The sequence below is a fragment of the Oculina patagonica genome, chromosome 11 (assembly GCF_052425735.1).
Source record: "Oculina patagonica isolate OP01 chromosome 11, crgOcupat, whole genome shotgun sequence".
Lineage (NCBI taxonomy): Eukaryota > Metazoa > Cnidaria > Anthozoa > Scleractinia > Oculinidae > Oculina > Oculina patagonica.
The window spans coordinates 10,048,354-10,072,730 of record NC_135768.1 but is presented as its reverse complement, the minus strand read 5'-3'; the positions used below and the strand labels follow the sequence as shown (position 1 = coordinate 10,072,730).

General features: G+C 38.5%; 1 protein-coding gene and 1 long non-coding RNA gene across 2 annotated transcripts; both read left to right on the top strand.

The window, feature by feature from the left end:
• LOC144630213 (sialin-like) lies at positions 1-9,878 on the top strand. The gene is made up of 10 exons (XM_078488542.1): positions 1-435; positions 923-956; positions 1,339-1,538; positions 2,033-2,120; positions 2,730-2,825; positions 3,525-3,661; positions 4,457-4,606; positions 6,923-7,055; positions 8,370-8,614; positions 9,478-9,878. Exons 1-10 carry the CDS (start codon positions 184-186, stop codon positions 9,718-9,720), a joined length of 1,578 nt encoding a protein of 525 aa, XP_078344668.1. The 5' UTR covers positions 1-183; the 3' UTR covers positions 9,721-9,878.
• Positions 9,879-14,692: 4,814 nt separating this feature from the next.
• On the top strand, positions 14,693-16,576 carry LOC144630135 (uncharacterized). The gene is made up of 2 exons (XR_013566458.1): positions 14,693-14,736; positions 16,192-16,576. It is a non-coding gene; the product is annotated as an uncharacterized LOC144630135 (long non-coding RNA).
• The last annotated feature ends 7,801 nt before the right edge of the window (positions 16,577-24,377 follow it).

Below are 24,377 nucleotides of genomic sequence, written 5' to 3'. Positions count from 1 at the left end.
GCTCAAGATCAACTTCAAAACTTCTATGTTCACTTTATGTACGCAAGCATGAAATATCCTGTTGACAGATCAACTAGTTTCCAGGTCTTTCCGCGTATTCGATAAAAAAACAAAAACTCGTGACCGGCTATTGAAATGAAAACCTCCAGGAATTAAATTTCATACACGAAACTCAGATTTTCGATGGAGGAGAACTCGCATGTTGTCGACAAAAGCAGTTCTGAACCTTCTCGCCGGGAATCTGAAGGATGTTACTTGTCTTGCCGCTATGCACTTGCCATTTTGTCTTGTTCGGGCTTCTGTGTTTTGTATCTGTCGAGAGTGAATTTGAGTGTGGCTTTGGTGGCGATGGTGAACTCAACTTACGCTGATGCAAAGGCTTCTGCAAACAATCCTGAATGCCAAAGACATACAGCGAAAACGAGCAAAGTGAAGGTGAGCTTCCGTTTGCTGGCTTTGTTGAAAAAAGGCGATTTCTCATTGAGACTTCCTTTGTGTTTCTAGACAGAAGCCCCTCACCATGGGGTGGGAGGGGGGGGGGGGGGGAGGACTCTGAGAAGTGTATGAAATTGGTGGTATTTTGGATGGTGATAAATGTGGGCCACCCAAGTTGATAAATGTGGGCCACCCAAGTTTATAGGGGCAGGGGGTAAAAGTTCCCTTAATCCTTGCAAAAAAGGAGGAGAATTATGGGGGCGAGATGCCTGCACATCTTGTGGCTTACTGCTCACTCAGTCTCATGTTTTTGCAAAGAGACTGTGCGTAATCTATTTTTTTTGTGCATTTAACTTCCTGCAATGAAAATGGGGCCATAGATCAGACAAACAAAGATGTTTTTTTTTTTGGTATTGGCAATATAATTTTGTACAACCGGCTGCGAAGTTGTACCATCATTGCCAATGTGTTTTTCTTCTTCATGCAGGATGGAGAGTTCAATTGGGATCAAGACACTCAAGGTTGCATATATTATTTTTTTTATATTTTTTTATGTAATTAGATGTAGGTTACTTTTCATGACACAAAATAAGTTATGATTAAGTATAATTTACATAATGTATTTACATTTCCTTACTAATTTTACCCACGATAACTTGAACTCCCTGTAACAGGAACCTTCAAGGGAATTTTAAAAATGGTTTGAGGTATCGGGAATTCAAGTTATGAAGGGTAACATTAGTAAGGAAATGTCCTGAAGGGGAATCAAAAAGGGGTTCGAGTTAGTGGGAAGTTCAAGTTATTGAGGGTTCAAGTAATCCAAATTCAACTGTAAAAGGCACTCTAACTTACATTGTAGGTGACTAATTTCCACCAGTTCTCATGGAGTCCCTTTCTACACAGGGCTTATCTTGGGTTCATTCTTCTATGGTTACATCGTCACGCAAGTACCGGCTGGATGGTTAGCGGCACGGTTTGGTGGAAAGTACCTGTTTGGTTGTGGAGTACTTCTGACATCAGTGATGACAATGTTTACACCAGCTGCTGCACACCACAGTGTTGGAATGTTAATTTTGGTTAGAGTAGTGGAGGGTCTTGGCCAGGTATTAAATCAGCTTTTCTTCTTTTAGTTCACAGCATCCAGACAGATATCTTTCCTCTTGAGCTCAATGTTTTTTTTTTTTCAGAATGTGTGGTTCCAGAAAATATCCATACCCCCCCCCCACCCCCAGGATTTTCCGTTCCAGAGGGTCTCGCCGTACTCCCCCCACCCCCCCCCCCCCCACGGAAATTCCATGTTTTGCTTTTTGGTCCCCCCTACCCCTTGGAAAGTCCATAAATACAAAACAAAAACAAGAATCAGGTCATTTATGTTTATTTTATCGCGTTAGACTGTAATTACCGGTATTCTGTTTTGCATATTTTCAACACGATTTCAACCCCCCTGGAAAGAAAACCGTTTGTGTTACCCCCCTCTCCTTCAGAAATTTATTGTTTTCAGACCCCCCTACTCCTCGGAATTTCCGTGATCCTCCGTGGTGGGGGTATGGATATTTTCTGGAACCACACAATATAATATTTATCACATTCTGTTTAGGGAGTTGCATTCCCAGCCATGCATGCAATGTGGAGTAGCTGGGCCCCACCTTTAGAGAGAAGCAAACTTTGCACCCTGTCTTATTCAGGTATTGTATCTCATGCAGTTTGTTCAATTGGATTGCGAATCAGTTTTCTAAATGGTTGGTCAGTCTGCCTCCCCCCCCCCCCCAAAAAAAAAAAAAAAAATTACTGGAGTCATGACATTGTGTTCTTGGAAGGACACTTTAATAACTGATGGACTATCATCCCATTCATGGTGGAGTAGAAATACTGGTAGTTGCTTCATGCTACAGAAACTGGGATAAGCTCTGCACATCGTATTGGGCTACTAGGCCAAAAATGCAGACATTACCCTTTTTCCATCAAAAGCTTGATTAATGGGCCTGAGGGCTTCATCTTCCTAGAATGGACTAGGAGCAACATAACCCAGACATATAAGAGCAAGGTCATTCAAATGCAAAAAAACGACTTGCACTGATGTTTTATATCACCAGTGTGAACATTATCCATTACAACACGACAACATAGTCTAAACATAATGACAAGCATAACAACATCAGGACAGAGAATGATATTTTTTATGTCAAATGTCGTAATATGTCAAATGTTAAATTACTTTATTTGTTTTTTTTTTTTATGTCCATGTTATCTCCCAGATCAAAGTCTAATTTTTAAAAACTACATTTTTTTCTCAGGCCTAACTATAGGTACAATACTTGGCATGCCATTTGCTGGTTTGCTGTGTGCATCAGACATTTGGGGAGGGTGGCCATCTGTATTTTACATCTTTGGTAAGTGCATTATATCAATCAAGCTGAGCAATGATCAGGACTGCTCTGTCGAGAAGCCATCGTGCATACAGTTGTAAGCCCATACTTTTTAGTTTAGTTAACTATAGAAATACACTTGAACCCCACTGATTCGAACTCAGTTATTTCAAATTCCCTGTTATTTTGAACTAGAGCCAGTTTCCCTTGGATTTTTCGTTCAGTCATTTCAAACTATTTTTTTCTCCTGGTGGTTCAAAATAACAGGGTTCAACTGTATTGATAATATGTTATATTATTATACACTGTAGCCGGAATTTGCAGCACTTGACATTTCCTTAACACAGTGCTTTATCTTCATCCACTGTTCCTGATAGAATTGGAATTTAAAAAATTATGTTGATTTTTATGGAGTAAGGAAAACCCAAGAACCTGGAAAAAACCCTTGGAGCAACAAGACGAGAGCCAACAATTGCAACAAACTCATTTGTGTAGTGTCGCTGTGTAATTTTACCCGTTGTCTACAATTTGTCTTGCCTTGGGAGGTTTATATGATGCCGGTTCTGGGAATCGAACCAGGCCACATTCATGGGAGGCAAGGCTGTCACCACTAGCACTGTGCCATCCCTGCTTGCCTGACTAGAAACCAGAGGAGCAGGGATAAAGTCAGTGTTCCCGTAATTGAAAATAAAAATATTCTCATAATTATAATTAAATTCTCAGGTGCTGTTGGTATTGTCTGGACTGTTGTGTGGATGATGTTAACTTATGACAAACCAGCAAATCATCCCAGAATATCCATCAAGGAGAAAGAGTACATTCAGTCAAGTATAGGATCTGGACAGGATGTAATAACAAGAGTAAGTCACAGTTATTTGATGCAGCATGTAACATGCAGTTAACTGCACTAATGTGTTGATGCTACATGGTTGTATCGACCAAATGGGTGCACAATCATTGATGGACAAGCTATGATCGTAATTTTTACATAAATAACAGGATACCATATAGTAACAGTTCATGTATTAATATTATAACTTGTCAAATACAGCCTCATTTAAATATAAGCATCCTATCTTAGTTTATAACTCAAAAGTGAGCCCAGATAGCTTCAACATCTTTTTCAAGATTGAATAATGATCATCATGTTAAGGGCTTGAAAATTAAACTTGAATTCGAACTTGAGCTTTGGAAAAGGAGCTCTCGAATCTTACAAGTTTAATAGACCATTAGATATTCGTTTTCTCGGTACTGCGGGACTGGAACAAGCTTGCAATGGAGGCTGATGCGGGAGAATATCATTAAAAACAGCTTCATGTCATTTGCATTTGAAAAGATTACCCAAATTAGCCTACATTGCAAGCTATTTCCAGTCCAATATCGAGAATATGAATACGGTCTATTATTTTAGTGTTGGGCAGACAACTTGCCTGAGGACCTGTGCAGGTTACTGAGCAAGTGATAATGAAACGTTACTTGCCTGACAACAATTCTAACATTAATAATGCCCTGATGATCTGATTGGACTTCTCTGGAAGGACTTAAGTAGAGCCACATTAAATACTAACCTTACCACTTTGAGGATTAACCAATTTATATAGAGTTTTTTTATGTACAAGGTTGAGCAAACTGCTGGTCTGTTGTTGTTGTTTCAGAAATATAATACTCCTTGGCTTAAGATTTGGACATCTCCGCCCGTTTGGGCAATAATTGCAGCCAACTTCTGCGACAACTGGGGGTTCTACACTTTTCTCACTTGTTTGCCATCTTATTTTAAAGAAGTCCTCAATTTTTCAATTTCTGAGGTGTGTATTCTAGGAACTGCGTAAATCTAGGGGTGTCAAATGGTAAATGCAAGACATGTATGTATGTATGTATGTACATTGGGAGACGGCTAGACTTATATCTTTTCTGCGAGTCCGAGTCCTTTCTAGCCTTGCTAATCAAACTCCATGAAGGTGTCAAAGAAAAATTCAAGATGACAAGACCCCTGAAATTGTTTTGGCCAAATTGAACAATTTCACAAACAACTCCAAATTTCGCACGCAAGCTCGTTTACGTGTGCTCAACACTGCCCTGTCGTTTTCGAAAAATAACGCATGCAAAAAGACAAGGTTTTTGTTGGCGGCATATTAAGGAATTTTCTTTGACAAACGATAAACAAAGGAACCCTTTTGTTCCTTAAAACAATGAAACCAGTCAAACTTATAACTCAAACAACTCTAACCCTAAGGTTAGGGTTAACGTTCCAAGTTAGGGTTTAAACCCTAAGGAAAAAGCGAACCCCGAGGCTCAGGGTTGGGTTTAGCGTTTCAAGTTAGGGTTACAAAATCAAGTTAGGGTTAAGATCCGAGTCCGCCTTATCGCGCTTTTCTGGCCGTAAGCTTTCACTCCAGTTTGCTTGCGGTTAGTTTTCACTGCAGTCTGCTTGTGGTTAGCTGTTTTTTGTTCTTTGGGGCAGCACTATTTTGATAAGTTTTCTCGATAAAGCGCCTGCACAACACTCAACTTCTGTGACACACGCACCGTTGATCCGATTTAAGGAAGGCCAAGTAAATGGCATGGCGAGGGTGCTCAGCAAAATCACATTCTGCTGGTTTTCCAATTACATCTTGCTTTTGCATTCAGTAAAGTGCTGTTTGCTCTCCCATCTCCAATCCTTACATTATTACATCACACAATCTACAAGACCCTGCGCGCGTAATCAAGACAAGATCACACACACTTTTTGACCGATCCATACGTGCGTATTTAATGAGGTAGCGAAAACAAATTTGCGATGGGAGGTAGCGCTCCGGGCACTCACAAGTATCTTATAAGTCTAAAACCAGGTCACTTCTCGGCAACTTTGTCGCGGCAGCATCCAAGCGGACACTGCAAAACTCGCGTTGACAAAGTTCCTGGCAAGAAACTCTCGTTTTAGGCTTTTATTCTGCCAGGTTCAAAACTACCTTGGTTTATGCAACGTTGTTCTGGAGCGCTAAACAGCGCTGTTGTACAAAACAAAGGCAGGAACATCCCTCAGTTCTTCGAGCGATGCTTTTAACTTACGGGTATTCAGACTTAATGATGTCCTTCAACCACCTGGCAGCCGCACTTACGCTAAAACTAACCAAAGGCTTTGATTTTCAGGAACAAACGGCCATTTTTTTTCTCTTTCCTCTCACGTGACACCTATCAGGTGACATCGCGTCACAATGTGATATCCAGTCCTTTTCTTAAAGCCAATCCTCAACATGGCGACTAGAAACTAAAAGCATGGCTCTGACACGTTTTTCAACCTCCCCGGACAGTTAAATAACGCTAGAAGGAAAGATTTACACGCGATGTGTCGAAAAACTCATACTGCTGGCTGACTGTGGAGAACGTAAGCTTTGCAAAACGCCTTAATGTTCTTTGCATACGTAATTTCTGAACAACGAAGCTAAATCCAGCGAATTTGAATACAGATCAATGTTTAGCACATGTAAACGAACTTGCGTGCGAAATTTGGAGTTGTTTGTGACAATTTTCAATTTGCCCAAAACTCGATGTGTTGTTTTTGCTCTCGGTCCTTCAAGTATATTTTACATTTACTAATCCAGATCATCTTAGTTCGTTTGGGTGTCAGGATGTAGACATGCAATAGAACACCCAGTCTTCAGAACTTTATTCTGGTGAATTAGGGATCGAAGCTCTCCCAAAGCTTCATTGTCGTACAAATTTTAAATTTATCGTTCCATGAAAAGATCGACGTTTGACCCTCAGTCGATCTTCTGAAGCAGATGGATAGAACATGTCAACTAGTCAATCTTAATTCAGTCGGACAACCACAGCTCAGTCACTGCCTCGTACCTCGTGCCAGTAGGGGCATAAGGCCGTAAAATGTCGAACTTATCATGAACTTAATTTGCTCAGTTTGGTTCGTCCCATGTAAAGTTTGACATTTGGCCAGGGCCTAAGTGATTTGTAATTCCCTAAATTCAAAGACATAACTACATGTTCAGGTGTCAATGAATAAATCAGAGACTCAGCATTCATTTTAATTTTCTCAATTGAATCTCTCAATCGTTGCAAGATCCAATTAAAGCCTGTGAAGTGGAATGAACCATTTCACAGTAGAAAACTTTTTTCTCTTTTAGAATGGTATTGTCTCTGCCATTCCATTTATAGTGAGTTATATAGTTGGTATTGGTGGTGGTCAGTTGGCAGACTGGCTACGTTACAACAACATATTAACAACTGGAGAAGTCAGAAAAGTTTCTGGTACTGCAGGTGAGTGTGAAGTATTCAATAATGTCCATACTTGCAGTGGTGCGTGTATTTCTTTTCATATAACTATGCACGCATTGCAGGCCTATCATTCTCACCTTATGGGAACACAATGCATGCAGTAAGCCATGTTACTAAATCCCTTTGCACACCTTGCAGGCCTATCATTCTAGCATTATAGGCACACAATGCATGCAGAAGGCGATGTAGCGCTATAGTCCTTTGCACACATTGTAGGCCGATTATACTTCCTTTATAGGCATGCAATATCTGTGGGGCGTTATGAAGCTGTAGCCCTTTGCACACATTGTAGACCTATTATACTAGTATTATAGGCATGGTATGCAATTCACCCAGAAAGCTATAAAGCTGTAGGCCTTTGCACACATTGCAGGCCTATCGTACTCTTATTATAGGCATGTATGTGTGGAGAGAGCTATGTAGCTGTAGCTCTTTGCACACATTGTAGACCTATTATACTAGTATTATAGGCATGGTATGCAATTCACCCAGAAAGCTATGAAGCTGTAAGCCTTTGCACATATTGCAGGCCTATCATACTAGTATTGTAAGGCATACAGTGTGTGAAGAGAGCTATGTAGCTGTAGCCCTTTGTACACAATGACCTTGCAGACCTATCATATTAGCATTATAGGCATGCAGTGTGTGCCGAGAACTATTTAGCTGTAACCCTTTATACAGTGGAAGCTCTCTTAACGGACACTCTCTTAGGCGGACAGCTCTACTTACGGCCGCCGTGTTTTAAACCCCGTTTTAACTCCCATACAAACTCTGTATTTTACATTCTCGTAAGCGGACATTCCCGTAAGCGGCCGCGGACACTTTTAGAGATTACGAATTAGATCTTTTTTTGTTTTTAAGCTCCCGTATGCGGACACCCCAAATAAAATCCTATTAATAACCTCTGTATCTTGTTTTTATCAATCAGCTTCACATCGCAGTTCGTCACAATGATTTAACATTAATAACAGAACCATATTTCAGTGTTTGTTTTGTCGTCATCCACGTCCGTCGGGTTATTGTTAGCTGGGCAAGCTCCCGTAAGCGGCCATTTTTTCCCTGCACCTCTAGTGGCCGCTTACGAGAACCATTCTCGTAAGCGGCCAGCTCCAGTTACGTACAGTTTTTTCGCGTTCCGAGGGTGTCCGCTTACGAGAGCTTCGACTGTATTAATAAAACATCAGAGGCAAGCCAGGAGATAATTTTAGTATTGTTATTTCCCATTTTTTTATTTTACAAGCATTCATTTGATGTTACCTTCAATCTGAAAGCTAACGTTTTTTTTTTCTGTCATAGGTTACCTTGTCCCCGCATGTCTCTTGGTGTCAACAAGCTATGTCGGGTGTAACCAAACTAGCCTAGCTGTTGTTCTTTTTTCACTGGCTATCGGGATACAAGCTCTCAACACGTCTTGTTATTCTGTCAATCATTTGGATATTGCCCCTCGATTTGCGGGTATTCTTATGGGGATATCTAATTCAGTAGGAACAATCCCTGGGATTATTGCCCCCTATGTGGTTGGCCTGTTAACAGACAATCAGGTAATTTGCCTATTTTATATTATGTTTTGAACTGGTTTGTTTAAAAATCCCGGTTATTGGTTATTGACCTGTTATTATACTGTGGTTACTACATTTCTTAGCTGTCATATTGAAGACAAAAACTTAAAGAAATGAGAGAGAATGTGAACCATTAGATGAAAAAAGTACAGGATAGGATTTGAATGCTGTTGTTATATTTTTAGGGTACATGAACAGTATTGGGAGACGCGGTGGCCTAATGCTAGTACGCTGCACCCCAGATCGAGTGGTCCGGGTTTCAGCCCTGGCTGGGGTCACTGTGTTGCGTTCTTGGGCAAGATATGTTACTCTCATAGTGCCTCTCGAATTTAATGCTGGGGTGGGGGGGGGGGGGGGGGGGGGGGGGGGCTGCGATGGACTAGCATCCCGTTCAGAGGGAAAAAGAAATACTCCTAGTTGCTCATGCTATGGAAACAAGTCAGCTCGTGCTGTATGGGCCAGAGTTTTGAGCCGCGAAACAGATTTATACCCTTTATGTCGCAGGAAACCTAAAAAATAAAGTCCGTTTTTTCAAATTAGAAATTGCTGTATTAAAGCACTGAAACTGTTACCTAAGAGACCGTCATTTGGCTGTGGATGGCTCGGATGCAAATCGCATAATTAAAACACTAACACTATTTTAACCAGTGGCCTCTCAATAATTCTATTCGCTAAAAGGTCTATATCTATCCTTTAAATGTTCAAAGATAATGTTTTCCATGGGTTAAGTTGCCTACCACTAATTTCAGAACAGTTTAGACCAAAAATCTGCGAAATCCCTGTGACGTAGCTCCTTTAAAGATTAGATAGTATTTTGACCCTGTTGTCCTTTTTTTTCTTTTCAGCCAACAAGGGCAGAGTGGCAAAAAGTATTTTACATAGCAGCTGGCGTGTATGTAATTGGTTGGTTTGTCTATCTGCTCTTTGGAAGTGGAAGAGAGCAGCCGTGGAACACACCATATGAGGACCGACTGGTGCCTGTTAATATTGCTAGGGAACCACGAAGGCCTGTCATGGCAGACATTCTTTCAATTAACAATGCAGACAATGATTATATAGATTCGTCACCCTCTGGAGCTGAGTGTTAATGATATTCAGACAGTAAACCCTCTTAAATAAAGTTATTTTTAAGTCATAAAACCTTAGTACTCCCACAGTCTACACATTGAGACAATTCAAAAGTTTTTACTGTTTTTATGCTGTACAAGGTGGTTCTGATGGTTCTGTGGTTGATACGCTAGTGTGTGGCCATATTCAAATGAAAGCTATTGAGCATTACTTTCATGTTGCCTGCTGTTGTATGCTGTGCAAGGTGGTGTTCACTCTTAAACTGTTTGCGGCAAAACAAGTGAAACTGTTAAACAATAATTAACTGTGGTACTATCTGGTTCTGAATCAATTCAGAATTGAAATTTTAAATTGGCACACTTAAAAGTGAAAGGGTTTACTGTCTGGAGAGTAATGCTCTAGTTCTAAAACGTAATTTTCACAAAGAGGAAGGTGACATGAAGATTTAAGTTATGGGGACTATAAAATTGGCAATTTTGTACTTTATAGAGGGAGCAAGCGTTTCTAATATCTTCTCGGATTTTTTTATGGAGTTTTTTAGGGGATTGCAAATTTAAAACCTGCTTTCGAGGGTAGTGGAGTTAAATTACAGCTTAAGGGGCACATCCCCATCGGGTTTTTTCCTCAATTTTTTTTTGGAGGCTTTTCAGAGGGAAACTTTTTTCATTTTATTTTTTTTTTTTAAAAAGGCCGCTAGTTTAATATTTATAAATTGCAGAGAAAACGCGTGGCACAACGCATATTAAAGGGTGAGGTCATCCTTTTTTGAAAATTCTTTCCAATTTTTAAAATACCATCAAAACGTGACATTTCTCGTCGACAGCTAGTTTTAGATAAGTTAAATAATTGTTAATGTATATTAAAATGTAATTCGGAGGGCCTGAAACGAACTGTCTATACTGTAAATTTTGTATTTGAGTTATTGTAGTTTTTTTTTCAGCATATTGTATTAAGTTAGTACTTAGTAAACGTACATTGTATGTGAGCCTTAAAGCATGAACTACAGCAAAAACTACGAAGATTTCCGAGGGTACACGAAAACGTTCCCAAAATGACCGCGCACCGGAATGGAAGGAATGGAACGAGCTCTGAGTTTTGTGACTTCATATATATTATTTTTGACGGCTTTGCTATTGAACAGACGATCGCAAACTTGAAAATGTTAGAGGCTGGGGCCGGGTCAGTGTCGGTTGTGGGCGACTCCAAGAAAAATAATGAAAAATTATCGCAGTTTACTGAAAAAGAAGGCTTCAGAAAACCGCTTGTAAATTATTCAAATCACGTTTGATCGCCGTAGAATTTAAAATTTTATATTATTTTAGGATTCTTCTGTCAGGATCTGAAATTTCTAAGATATAGATCAATATTTTTCTGTTCAAAAACGCGTTTTAAAAAGGGACCTGCCCCACCGATAAATACCCGCGGGCCACCTCAACCTGTTTTTAGAATAACTTCAGCACACTAGTAAGGAAACTTTTCGCAAAACTATATCATTACTTTTTGATGTAAAAAATGTGTTTTGGAAGTTTTCCTTTTCAAATCTACAGACAGAATGAAACTCAGGCTTACTGATATCCCGGCAGAGAGCTGCACTACGGAAACCAAACTGAAACGTCAAAGAAAACACGAATTGAAAATTAAACTTCATCCCATTTGACGAACACGGCACGACTAAACAAATCCTTCTAGGGCATGACATCGATGTTATTGAATTACCTTTCAGTAATTTTTAATTATAATTTTAACTTGTTCAGACGCCGAGAAAGATTATTTAACTCTTGACAAAATAAGTATACGACTGACATGTTCAAATTGGGTCTATGTTCCACATTTACCCAGCTCTTTAGTTGACATCTATTTAACGACATGTAAAATTCTGCATTCTGTTCCCTTTAATGAAGGATCACTGAGAGTTTTGACAAACAAACGCATTAGCCACTCATTGATCAAGTGTCAAAGCTGGCGGGTAAAAGCCTGGCACAATTAAACTGTCCATCTTGATGCCAGCCTTGGAGATACTTCCTATAGGGGAATCTTTGTTCGCAATATTTGCCTCATTAGCACAAGCACTTCACTCTCTGATCGAGCTACAAAAATATCAATTCTTAATATCGAAACAAACATAATACGATTTACTTTCGCTATAAATTTGAGCCCTATGTATTAAATACTTTTTCTGTGACGCAAGTCTGAAAACTTGATATTTTACAAATAATGTATGGGCTAATAAGCGCTTTTGCCACCCAGAAGTTTTTGAACGCACATATGGCTCCTTGATATATTACATACAAGAGCTGAAAATTGCGCCGATAAATAAGTTTAAAAAGATCTTTAAAAATCTGGGGTCACTTTGTATAAAGCATGATGCGTTCTCTTCGCTAAGTTGTATGCTAATGAGACACAATGTAAACAATGACATCTTCAAAGATCGCCCTATAATACACTATACGAGAATGCTCCGCCAGAAAGGGGTCTTTTCTACAAGTTGTTTCACATGTTGAAGTAACTTGGCTCCGAGGCTTGGGGGAATAAAACAAAAGAAATGATTTATTCACCGACGATCCTCGCCGTGATATCTTTCGTTTTATTTCCCCAAGCCTCGGAGCCAAGTTAGAATTTTAATATATCGGAAATGGCCTGTATTATATTTCTAAGGAAGGTAACCTTTTCTCTCAAAAATGGCATATTAAAAGGTGAGTGTTTGACCTGAAGGCGTAGCCTCCCTGTCTGTAACTTTTGTGAGAAAGCCCTTCCTCCCCCACTCCTCCAACTACCCCATCACCCCGGCTCGGAGACCCCGTCACCCCGGCTGGAAGACCCCCGTTACCCCGGCTGGGAGACCCCCGTTATCCCGGCTGGGAGACCCCCGTTACCCCGGCTCCCCCCCAACCCCCTATCCCGCTGGAGACCCGGTGGATGAAGTTGTACTTTATACTTTGTTTCCGAAACAACACAAACACTATCTTCCGTATTCTAAATATATTTCCTCAGCCCTAAATAGTGATTAAGTTATCTTTTTAAGTTATATTTACCAGACTATAAAATCAGTGCATGTATATATCGCTTGCTTTAGTATATCGATATTCCTAGAAATGGTGGAATCACTTGTATAAAACGGAACTTTCGGTTATATTCTGTTTTTCCACCAGCGAAAGCCGTGCTTGGCTCGTATAAACTAAAACAACATGTTATTCTTTTAGGGAAGAAATAACCGGTATAACTCTTGCTACAATCTGCATGCATCATATTGTTTACATTTTCACTGTCGACGAAATTAGCTGTAATATCATGCACACTCGCTATGAAACTTAATGTTTGCAAAGAACTTACTTCTATGGATCTAAATGACAAAACTTTAGCTTTCTTGCAACCAAATGTGTATCCCGGGCGTTATAATTTAAAGTTACAAGCAAACAAAATAAACTTTGAAAACTGTTCATCAGCCCAACAATATTTCAAAAACCCCATATCGCAATCGATCCATTTCAATCTTCGTCACTTTCGGACATCTGCACCTTCTTTTGTATTTGCTGTGTTATTGAAATGTTCCTTCACTGTTTTAAGAGATTAATTTTTATATTTCCATGGCCATTTCTCATGCTTAAATTTAGATAAAATCGCGTGACACAGTCTTTTTAACGTGTTGATTCACAATCACAAATAAATAAGTTGGGACGACTACCAGCTGGCTTTAGTCATGCACGATATCAGTGATGCTAGAAGAGTTTATTCTACAACTACAACTAAACCAATCATTCAATATTACATTTGCTGCAGTCTGATTTCAAGTGGATTTTAAAAACTATGACAATTAAATTCAAGTTTCAGTGGTCTGAGAGAATCTACGGGGTAGATTCAGGTTTAGAAAACATGCAATGTTTTCAAAATTATCGTTAAAAGGGTTACTTGAAGCTAATTGAGGTTTATATACACAGGCGCCGTGTTCCCATAGTTCACAAACAGAAGTTTTGACAGTTTAATTTATTGCCCACGTTATGAAAATACTGCTAATTTTATTTTTTTTTATTTTAGGAATAAAAGGCAAAGTGTTTTTTTTATTTTTTTCCTCCAATTTAATATACTGATAATATCATGATTCCTGCTTTGCATTTGTCTAAAAATATAAAGAAATTTAGATATTGTTAACAAATCTTTAACCAACACAACTTAACCAGAATTTTTTTTAATGAAGGAGAAAACGTATAAAAAATACTACCCATTAGATCAGAAATCTGGCTTTGCTTTTGTTTATTCAGGCAGAATCACACTCAAAAGGTAATTATATCCAGTAAGCTATGCTCAGAAAACAAAACGTGGCAAACAAATTAAAAAACAACACGACGTATAACATTATTCCCTTTGAACGAGAAGTTCATTCCCCGTTGAACAGCGACAAGTAAGTATTGGAGAATTTGCTTATGGAGACTTTTAGTTGCATGCTAAATCTAACATTTTGATTTTATCCCTTTCCTACCGTTTAGGTTTCTGCTTTCGCTATTTCGATACAGGCGCTGCATTGTTTGAAAGGTGAGTGTTTTATATACTCCAACAACAACTTTTTCACTGAGAACTGCTAAGAAATTATTCGATTAAAATGAAAAAGTGCGGCAAAATGACCCACCCAAAAAGCAGATACAGAAAGACCTTCGAAAACTCTTTTTACAGAAGTGATTCCTTTATTCAATTTATCTCGCAGTTGAGTTATTACTCTGGCTATACACAGCGCCAAATATCAATTAAACCAAAAATACATATGTATAATGATACGAGTAAGCATTTTCACGTAACACAAGCTTTTTCGAAAGAAAAACACACAGACTTACTTCTTCTATTTAAAAGTATGGTTTAAGGTTCCTTGAAGGACGGTTTAATGGGTGCTTTTAGAATGTTACTGTGTGGACCTAAGCGGAAAAATTCTGTTTAATTTTTTGGAGCACTCACCGAAGATTGACTGAATTATAGGGCAAATTTTTCTCTTCATTTGTTTCTTGCAGACATTCTACTGAGAACAGTCTTACGGTGAAGAAAAAATGAAGGTAGGTGTTTTGAACTTCGCTTATGAGTTTGTAAACTTACACCTAGCCCAGTAGCCTCTTTTGTTATTCCCCAACTCTCTTTAACGGTAACTCAAATTCATGACAATTTGCATAGCGCCAGCTGTATATTCCAAACAACAACATGGCCGTGTACACAAGAGAGTTGGAGATGTGTTTCACTTTTAAACAATATTTTATCCAAATCAAGGCAGCTCCAGAAACGTAAAGTAGCGCAAAGTATGTGTGACATATTCAATTTAATGTCCCGGTTGTTCTATTCGATTTGCACGGTTAGTTTTCATGTAATTCAGAAAAACGAAAATTTAGCGACCTTCCTACATATTAGCGCACCAACTTTTTCGTCTTTGCGAAAACCTGAAAGTGATTTGGAGCTAACAAAACTCATATATTGAACCTACTTTTCCTTCAGTTATGGTACTTTTCGCCAAAATGTGGAAGCGCTGGAGCGTTCCAAGCCCCAAAAATTGCCCAAGAAGAATATCTTGATGTTCAAATTGTATCGGGGTTTTTGTTCCGACGATTTTTTCAGAAACTTGAGGAGTCATGATAAAATGTTATTATGAGCTAATAGCAGAAGTTTAAACGGAATCTTAGCGCTTAGTTATCTGAAAACAGCAATTTTATCCAAATAATACACTCAATAAAAGCCTAGTAACATCGCGTTAAACTGTCAATTTCTTTCAATTTCTACTTGTTAAGAAAATGGTTTCTAAACACCAGGGCCGGGTTGTTCGAAAGGTGATTAATGCTAACCCAGGATTAAAAGATGATCGAGGTTTTAATAGCTCTTGTTTTAAAAGGTTTTCCATAGCTAATGTTTTGTGAAGTTTGAGATTGGTCCACGTCAAAACTGGGGGACAGAAAATATTAACAGAAAACCTCAGCGAAATGTTATAAAATTGAAATCAAATTTCACGCTAATCCTGGATTAGCTTAATCGTGCTTTGAACAACCGGGCCCAGAAGAAAAATATCGACCAAATTCTTCAAAGCTGAATGAATCATGATCATTTCTAGCTTAATTGGAAACGAAATGCGAGAGCTTGCACTCAGCCAAACCTTTTTTTCAAATTAAACACCCTTTTTTATATAAGAACCATTTTAATAAAAACGCATGAGGCTAAGATTTACCCCACAGTTTAAGAAAATCAATGGGCTAAAATAAGATCGTCCTCAGGCTCCGCCAAATTTTTACGCGTTGTTAAAATACGAGTGTAATTCATGCAAGAATAAAACTTCACTTAACTTTTTTTCATATTTGCCAGAGACACTTTTCAACAGTTTAAGTACACTCAGAGGTAATTTTATCAAACCAGCCATTATATTAAGGTTTCTCTTGACACTGAACTGTTTGTTAGGTTTTGAAATTACACAGAGTCCCCGTGACACTTTCCCTTTTTAATAGTATCAACTATTTCCCGCATTTTCCTTTTAGCCCGCAGTTATTGTGTGTCTCCTGATGATGGCTGCCTTTCTGACTATGGTCACCGAGTCAGATGGCAAACCCGCAAATGAGTTCGAGTACGAGGCAGAGCCCAAGCCTATGTACAAGAAGAAGATCCAAAATGGCGCGCAATTGGATGCAGGTCTGAAGACTGGGCGCTGCTGTTGTCCCGGATGTCGCAGGTGGTGCACCTGCTGCTGCGCATAACACCGATCCAAAACCAGCACCGAAAATTAACAGCAAGAAAAATTAATACAGTTAAACTAAAAGTACCATGATATTAGTGTCAATTTGAAGTACAAGGCACATATATTGCTGAAATGTACTGTTCAAGCATTGTTAATTAGATTAAAAAAATGAACTAAATAATGTACAAGATTGTATTGCTCGTCTGGCTATTATACAACTTAAGGTTATTATTGCTAGCGGCTACCAATCTTAACGATTTTAGCAAATTGGGCGAAAATCGTAAATTAAGTCTTCGCTAAAATTTGTCTCGATCAAAATTTAATACTCGATGCAGAACCGAGCGGTGTGTATTATTCTCCCACACAGGCGCTCTAGCGAAGCTGTAAAATCGTTGGCATGGGGAAATTTTGCAACTAGTAGAAAACGATAAGTGCGTTCTAGTTTTCAGATATTTACACGAGTATTAGTCTGACCAGTATTACACTAGAAATAATAGCGTACATTTCATGCAGACTAAAAGGCATAATGATATTCATCCCCCTAAACCAAGATTATGTAATGAAAAAAAAAGTGAACATTATTCTGGTGCTGCGTGCAGAATGAACGATAAAGAGATAACGTATAACTAAACGATGACTTATAACAACGAAAACAACAGGGAAATATTCACAAATGGGCAAAAAACGCTACCAGAACATGGTATCAAAGAAACGGTCAACGAAAGCAGGCAGTGCGAATACAAATAAGTAATGTCTAGAACCAGTGCAAAAGCTACAAAAGGTTCCAACGAGACGGTTTGTTGAAGATCGCGTACACCTTTGTACGGATTTGTTCCCTTGAAGAGAATTAGTTCTCAGGCCTTTGTTTGAGCAGTTACAGAGGGTTGTTTTACTTAGTCCAGTCCCTGAAGTCTCCCTTCTTCGCGCTATACAGGGGATGAACCCAGGCGCGAGAACAGATAGTCCAGGATAACTTGCATGCGCATACGCCAGTTTCACCCCCCCCCCCCCTCCCCGAAATCGGGGGGAAACCATGTTTCGCGGCATTTTTGAAAACGCTCGCGAACAGATGACCACTGTAACTTTAAAAAAGCCTAGTTTTCTAGTCATTGTCTACTAAAAGCTAACAGCCAAAACACAAATCCCTATTCGTCAGCATTTCCTTGTATTTTGGAGCTGTTTATTGAATTGGCTTTGGATGTAATTAAGCACAGTGTTTTGCATTTATTCACGCGCTTGGTCGCGTAGTTGTGTTCATCATCTCAGCGATACATTTTTAGCCTTAGCGTGCGATTAGTTGCATAGGTTTATAAAATATTTAGCTCTATGAAAACAGCTTCTATAATAACTGCAGTTAAGTTAACAAGCCGCGGTTAACAGTGAGTAACTTTAGTAAACCTCTCCGGTGTGAAAACACGGTATGAGTCAGCGGCCACTGATGTACATGTGTAATGGACATGTTCACAAATAACGTGGACACTAGACTCATATTGACGTCATGAAAAAGTTTATGATTTTATTGCTTTTATACCGACTGCGGGGGAGGCGTGGTGACCTAATGGTTTGTGCAATGGACTCCGGATCAAGCGGTCCGAGTTTGAGTCCTGGCCGGGGTCATTGTGTCGTGTTCTCGAGCAAGCACTCTACCCTCTTAGTGCCTCTCCCCACCCAGGTGTATATATATATGGGTAGCGGCGAATTTAATGCTGGGGTAACCCTTCGACGGTCTAGCATCGCATTCAGGGGGAGTAGAAATACTCCTAGTCGCTTCATGCCTTTGAAACGGGGATAAGGATGATGGGCCACTAGGCTCTAACGCAGACTTAACTTATACCTTAGTGCGGACGGACAGATAATATATTCATCTACACTTACATTTTTATATAATGAACCCACAAGAATCTGACTTCAAATGCACGAACGTGAAAATGATGAGTGACTCATCGAAACGCCGTTCGAAACTTCTATCGCTAACTTTTATTCCAAATTCTCCGTGATTATAACATAATTTTATGTTACACAGAAATATTGCACATTTCCAATTTACTTAAATTAACAGTTATAATAATCTCAAACAAAACCCTGAAACCCTTACAAACCCTGCATTTCACAAAATGATTTAACATATGTAAAGTAACGGAAACTATATGTAATTGGCAGCAGATCGTTAATTGTTTTCTTGCTCTTATTTCACGGTGGTTGTCTTTTAATTAATTTTTATGCACAACAACATTTGCAACCTCTGGCACATGGACAGCAGACTGGACATGGACCACCAATCTCCTGACCCTGACTCAGTGAACGGGACATACGTTGGAGTACTTTAAAGGGACCGTGTCACGGATTTTAGCCAAACTTAGGCATAGGAAATGACCATCAAATTTGTTTAAATGTACAAAATAACCTCTTAAAACCGTGAAGGAATTTTTAAATAACACACCAAATACAAAAGAAGGTACGGATGGCCAAAAGTGGCGAGGATTGAAACGGATTGCGATGTGGGCTTTTGAAATATGGTCCGGCGGAACAGTTTTCAAAGTTAATCTTGTCTGCTTGTAACTTTAATTTATGACGCCCGGGAGACACATTTAGCTGCAAGGAAGCTATGGTTTTGTCATTTAGTATCAAAGAATTAATTTCTTTGCAAACATTTAGTTTCATAGCGAATATTTGGCAAAATTTAATAACATAAGATTAACTTAGTCGTGACTGTAGTCCCTTTAACATACATAGGCCTGGCTCCTTCCACGTACTCGAACTCATCTGCAGGTTTGCCATCTGACTCGGTGATCATAGTCAGAAAGGCAGCCATCATCATGAGACAAACAATAACTGTGGACTAAAAGGAAAACAAAAAAGTAGTTACAAGAAACTGATAATGAGAAAAAGAAGAGTTCATAGTAGGAAAAAGATTCAGAAAGAGCTTGTAAATATTTTGAAACACAGTGCAAAATAAATGGTTAACCATGAATAATAACAATGAAAACTGCCGGAGAACTCTCATGTTAGGAACGGTGATGCTCGTCGGAGAATTTGAATTAAACTTCTAATGCAGAGCAATCCAGGCGTAATTCAAGTTTATTTTGATCCCGAAAAATACCATGTTTCATGCCAAATTGTTCTAGACACCCAACACTGTGTACTGGCGTTGATTAAGGTGACTCGATCGGATTTTTGAGTGACGATACCTTGCAATTTTGAGTAACTTGTACGCCACCGTAAACAGTCCGACTGAAAAACGATCAGTACAGCTGTACTAAAGAAAGATGAAAGTTTCGAATGAGACAAGATTGATCGAAATCGGAGTAACCATAGCAACATAATGACGTCACCACCCATTTTACACGAGACCGATTTTTTTGTAATAGAGGGATAATTTTGAAAAAAGGCTTCTAGATCTTGGACTTGACATAGTTTTCTCAAGGTCTGAGAAATTTGAAGAATTTCTATGGGAGCGTTTCGAGAAAATTTTGGGTGAAGTTTTCAGGTGCTTAAATACAACAAAAACAAAGCAGTCTTAAAACATTATTGAGAAAACGTTCACAAGGCTAGGCTCGATTTCCAGCCGCTTTTTCGGGAAAATGAGCCCGCGGTCATCCCGAAGACCGGACCCGAGAATACGGCGGAAATCGAGCCTATCACAAGGCCCGATCAAGTAACATTTTGGACTTAAGTGAATCTTGTACTATCTAATTACCTTGGGAGAAAATCTCAGAGATATCGTTTCATTTGTTTTCTTGAAACATCAGCTTGAACATAAAGTGGTACGAAATGTTATTTTGCTCTTTTATCGAAAAAGGGCCTTCGCTTACTAAAATGATCGCAAAATAAAAAGCGCTCGATAGAATTTTTGTAAACTTGGCACTCAAAAAGAAGAACTTAGTATGTGATGAAATGTCCGATTTTCAAAATAATTGAAACATTCTTAGGCAGTCAATTTAAAGCCTTAACTCAGGTAAACATTGCGCTGTTTTTCACCCTACATCGGATCGCTGCCTCATTATAAGTCTCTATTGTGTCGAGCCCCGTGCATACAAGAAAATCGGTCTCGTGTAAAATGGGTGGTGACGTCATTATGTTGCTATGGTTACTCCGATTTCGATGAAACGTATCTCATTCGAAACTTTCAACTTTGTTTAGTACAGTTTTTCTGATCGATTTTCAGTCGGGTTGTTTACGGTGGCGTACAAGGTGCTCAAAGTTGAAAGGTATCGTCACTCAAAAATCCGATCGAGCCACCTTAAGGGGAAGTTGAGTCGATGCCAATATCGAAATAATGGTTGCGGTCACATCTACGACGTAACTAAAGTTTAACTATAGTTAGTCTCAAGTTACGTGACGTCAGACCTAACTACAGTTTGTGCAGTTCGGTCGTCTTTGCGGTCACACCAATGCAGTTAACCATAGTTAGTTCTGATTAGCTTTTGAATAATTTAAATTAGTTCATGACAGCCCTTGTTGTTGATCTGTGTCTATATATAGCTAGTTGTTCCTCTATTTTATCTATTTTTGCACGGCATCTCGGTGTTGAAGAAAATAAATTGAAGTAAGGATGCTAGAAGCCGAAGAATTCAGGCTTTATTTTTGCTAACATTGGCGATATGTAATTTCTTGGCATGTTGTTTTTCTCTTTTCCTTCCCTTTACGCTTTGTTTTGCATATTTATGTTCATCTCGCACGTACGAAAAGAATTGTCGCATTCTGATTCGTTTTTCGTTTGTAAACTTAAGACTGACGCATGAACCTTGCATGGGTATAACTATAGTTAGTGTGTATTGTTTTGGATCAGCGAGGCGTAAATTTTCTAACTATAGTTAGGGTGAACAGAGAAGCGGTCACATTACCGAAATAGCTAACTATAGTTAACCGGCGCCGTCTTAACTATAGTTAGCAGTCTAGATGTGACCACAGCCAATATGTGCAGCTAAAACAATACTAAACAAAATTATAGTATATTGTTTAAGATGGCAAGTGTAATAGTGGCTTCAAGAGGTTGCAACAGAGCGGAATTAATGTCCAAAGAGTTAGCAACGGGTTTATTGACTTGCTTTTGAATTAGGAACTTGTTGTCGTGCAGCTTGACTATATTAAACATTCTCAACTAGGCAGTGCCAACAGGGTGTTGCTAGGTTAGGTGTAAAAGTACAAACCCATTAAGCGCGATCCAAAATGTCTGCCAATTTAATTTTACCTTCATTTTTTTCACCACTGGCTGCAAGCTGTCCGTGTTCTGAAAAAAAAAAATGAAAGCATCATTACGGCAGGGCACTACATGGAAATTGCAGAATAGGATATATTTTACACGGTAGAAAAAGTGTGTGCCTAGAATATATGGATAAGTTCCAGGTGCCGTGGATACGGGCTTATTCTCTCGCTAACACTGGAAAAGTCAAAATGTAACTTAATGATTCTATTTACCTACTAGATTACAAGTTTCTATGAATCTTTTGCTGTTACTTCTTCTTCTTCTTCTTCTTCTTCTTCTTCTTCTTCTTCTTCACCTTTGTTTCTCCACCTTATCGATCTTGCCTACTGAGTAATCGACTTTGCACTTTGCAATGTGTTTTATGGCTAAATTATGCCAAGTCATCCTTATTCAACACTTGTCAAAATCGCTAATGAAATAGCTATCAGTCAATATCAGTCTAAAAGACTTCATCAGGTTTTAATATCGCCTAAAGTTCAGAACCCCCCGACTCGGGACTCGGAGAGTACTTGCAATGAAATGACTTTTTTCTCCTTTTTTAAATCACACTTACCATTTACAGTACTTCCTGAATCATTAAGTAACTTCAATCATACTCCACTGATTTTAAATAAAATTAATTTTAAAAATTCAAGCACTCCACACATTCCTAACGATATTGTGATCTATTGTACGATCTAGCTTTGAGGTCACACACAGAGCGCAGTTTCCTCAGAAACTAATCGTCAGTCATATTTTAAGATCACGAAGTACTAGAAATAAACAGATATAAACACTCAGAACATAATATGCAAACATTTTACTACTGGAGAATTTACTGAAACGCTATTTTTTTTTATTGGCGGTGAAGGAGTATTGCCTGCGTTGCGGGGAGGGAAAATTCCATTGTAACCAGTTATAGTTACATGTACCTTTGATTTTTTCACGATGTGTTCAACAACTTCATTACTAAAGTGGTAGCTTGTACCGGTAGCGGAGCTGCGGCTTCTATCAGTCTTCCATTTTCAATGTTGACCATGTGCTCACGTGTTTATATAATGAAATGTCAAAAAACACAAACAAGACTGACACAACTGAGAAAAACCATACGCGCAAAGGCATAACCACAGTTAAAAAAAATTGGAGTTATTTAACGGTCATTTTACCGTAATGGACACCTTTGTCTTGTTAAACATGAGAACTTGTGTCCTTTAAAACTGAAAGGAAAGGAATGCTGTTCGTATTTTAGGAGCCGTTAGTGGGGAGGAGGGTTGCCGGTTTGTGTTGCCTGACGACCCCAAACGGTTGGTTAGGAGCGGACTAGGTATCGGTGGGTAGATATTTTAACCTCTTTCGGGCAATTAGACCTTTGCATTTTAGAGGGAGTTTAAAGAGGGGGGCTTAAAGAGACACTGTCACCAGTTTCATTTCAAACACTCAAGAGCCTAAAGACATGGAAACTACGAATAGTGGTCCTTTTTTATTAAAAATTACCATGCTTGTGTGCTGAAGCGATAAACAAATGATATTATTGTGATGCCATCAAATACTTTTGATCTCAACCTAAAAAAAAGTCAGGCTGATTTTTTCAACTTTTGTCCTTGCTGACTGGAAAAACGCCTAAAAGTTATTATGGCTCCCTTTTTAACAACAACAACAACAACAACAACTTTATTTGCACCCTTTTCATTCAATTAAAATTAGCAATACAATAAATAAAATAAATAGAGTAAAGTGCATGGCTGCCCAGAATAACCACGATTGGCTAACAAGATTGGGCAGTCATACTTAGTTTTTATTACAATAATTTATAAAAAGGTCAGGTATATTTAATATTTACATAGCAAACTATACAACACACAAACACACAAAAACAAAACTAAGTAGGCTTAAAGAAAAATTAATGGGAAAAAAGATGGAAAATGACGTATTATAGTAAAGGTTCAGTTAATAGCTTGTGATAATGCTTAATTTATATTTTTTCTTAAATTGTTTAAGTGACAGAAGCTTAATGTCATCACTGATAGCATTCCAGATTTTAGCGCCCTGATATCTAATATTAAAGATTCCATAATTTGTTCTGGTTTTGGGTAAAGCATAAGTCATTCTAGAGGAAAATCTTGTATTGTAACCATGAGTTTCTTTTGCCGAAGTGAAAAAAACATCAAAATTAGAAGGGAGAAGTTGGTTTTTAAATTTGTACATAAAAACAGCAATGTGAAAAGTTACTTCATCATAATTTTACTTCAACAACAATTTACTTTATATCTCCATCTTGATGTACTAGGTGCATCTCATGTGCATGAAGACCTATCCACCACAGTTACCGAAAAGCATTAAAATCCCCGTGACAGTGTCCCTTAAATAGGGCTTTTACAGAAACGCACGAAAATAAAGGAAAGCGTACAGCGTAAAATAGGCCAGTTCAAGGTCTTTCTCGGAAATTCAGGATGAGCTGCAATTACGATGCGAAATTCAGGCAAGCGTACAGTTAAATTAAGTTTTTCTTGACATTTGTCTTAAAAACCCACAGGAAAACTTGCGAGAGAATGAATTTACCACTATGAAAAAAAAAAAAAACTCAATTTCATGCCGTGAACGCTACTCAGTATAGCTACTGACTATCTCCAAGATTTGATCAGTGAAACATCAGTTTTATCTGATTTTAATTTAAGCTAAATTACACAAAAATATTATTATTGCAAAAATCTAACTTTCTGGAACTAATTAAGAATATTAGATTCTCATTCAAACTTTACATTGTGTCTTGAACATAAATGCTTATAACAAATTGTAACAAATAT

Excerpts from the sequence above, each read along its gene's own strand:
- LOC144630213 (XM_078488542.1), top strand. The coding sequence starts at position 184 with ATGGAGGAGAACTCGCATGTTGTCGACAAAAGCAGTTCTGAACCTTCT. Across the intron at positions 436-922 it reads CGAAAACGAGCAAAGTGAAG|GATGGAGAGTTCAATTGGGA; the intron begins GTGAGCTTCCGT and ends TTCTTCATGCAG. Across the intron at positions 2,121-2,729 it reads TTGCACCCTGTCTTATTCAG|GCCTAACTATAGGTACAATA; the intron begins GTATTGTATCTC and ends TTTTTTTCTCAG.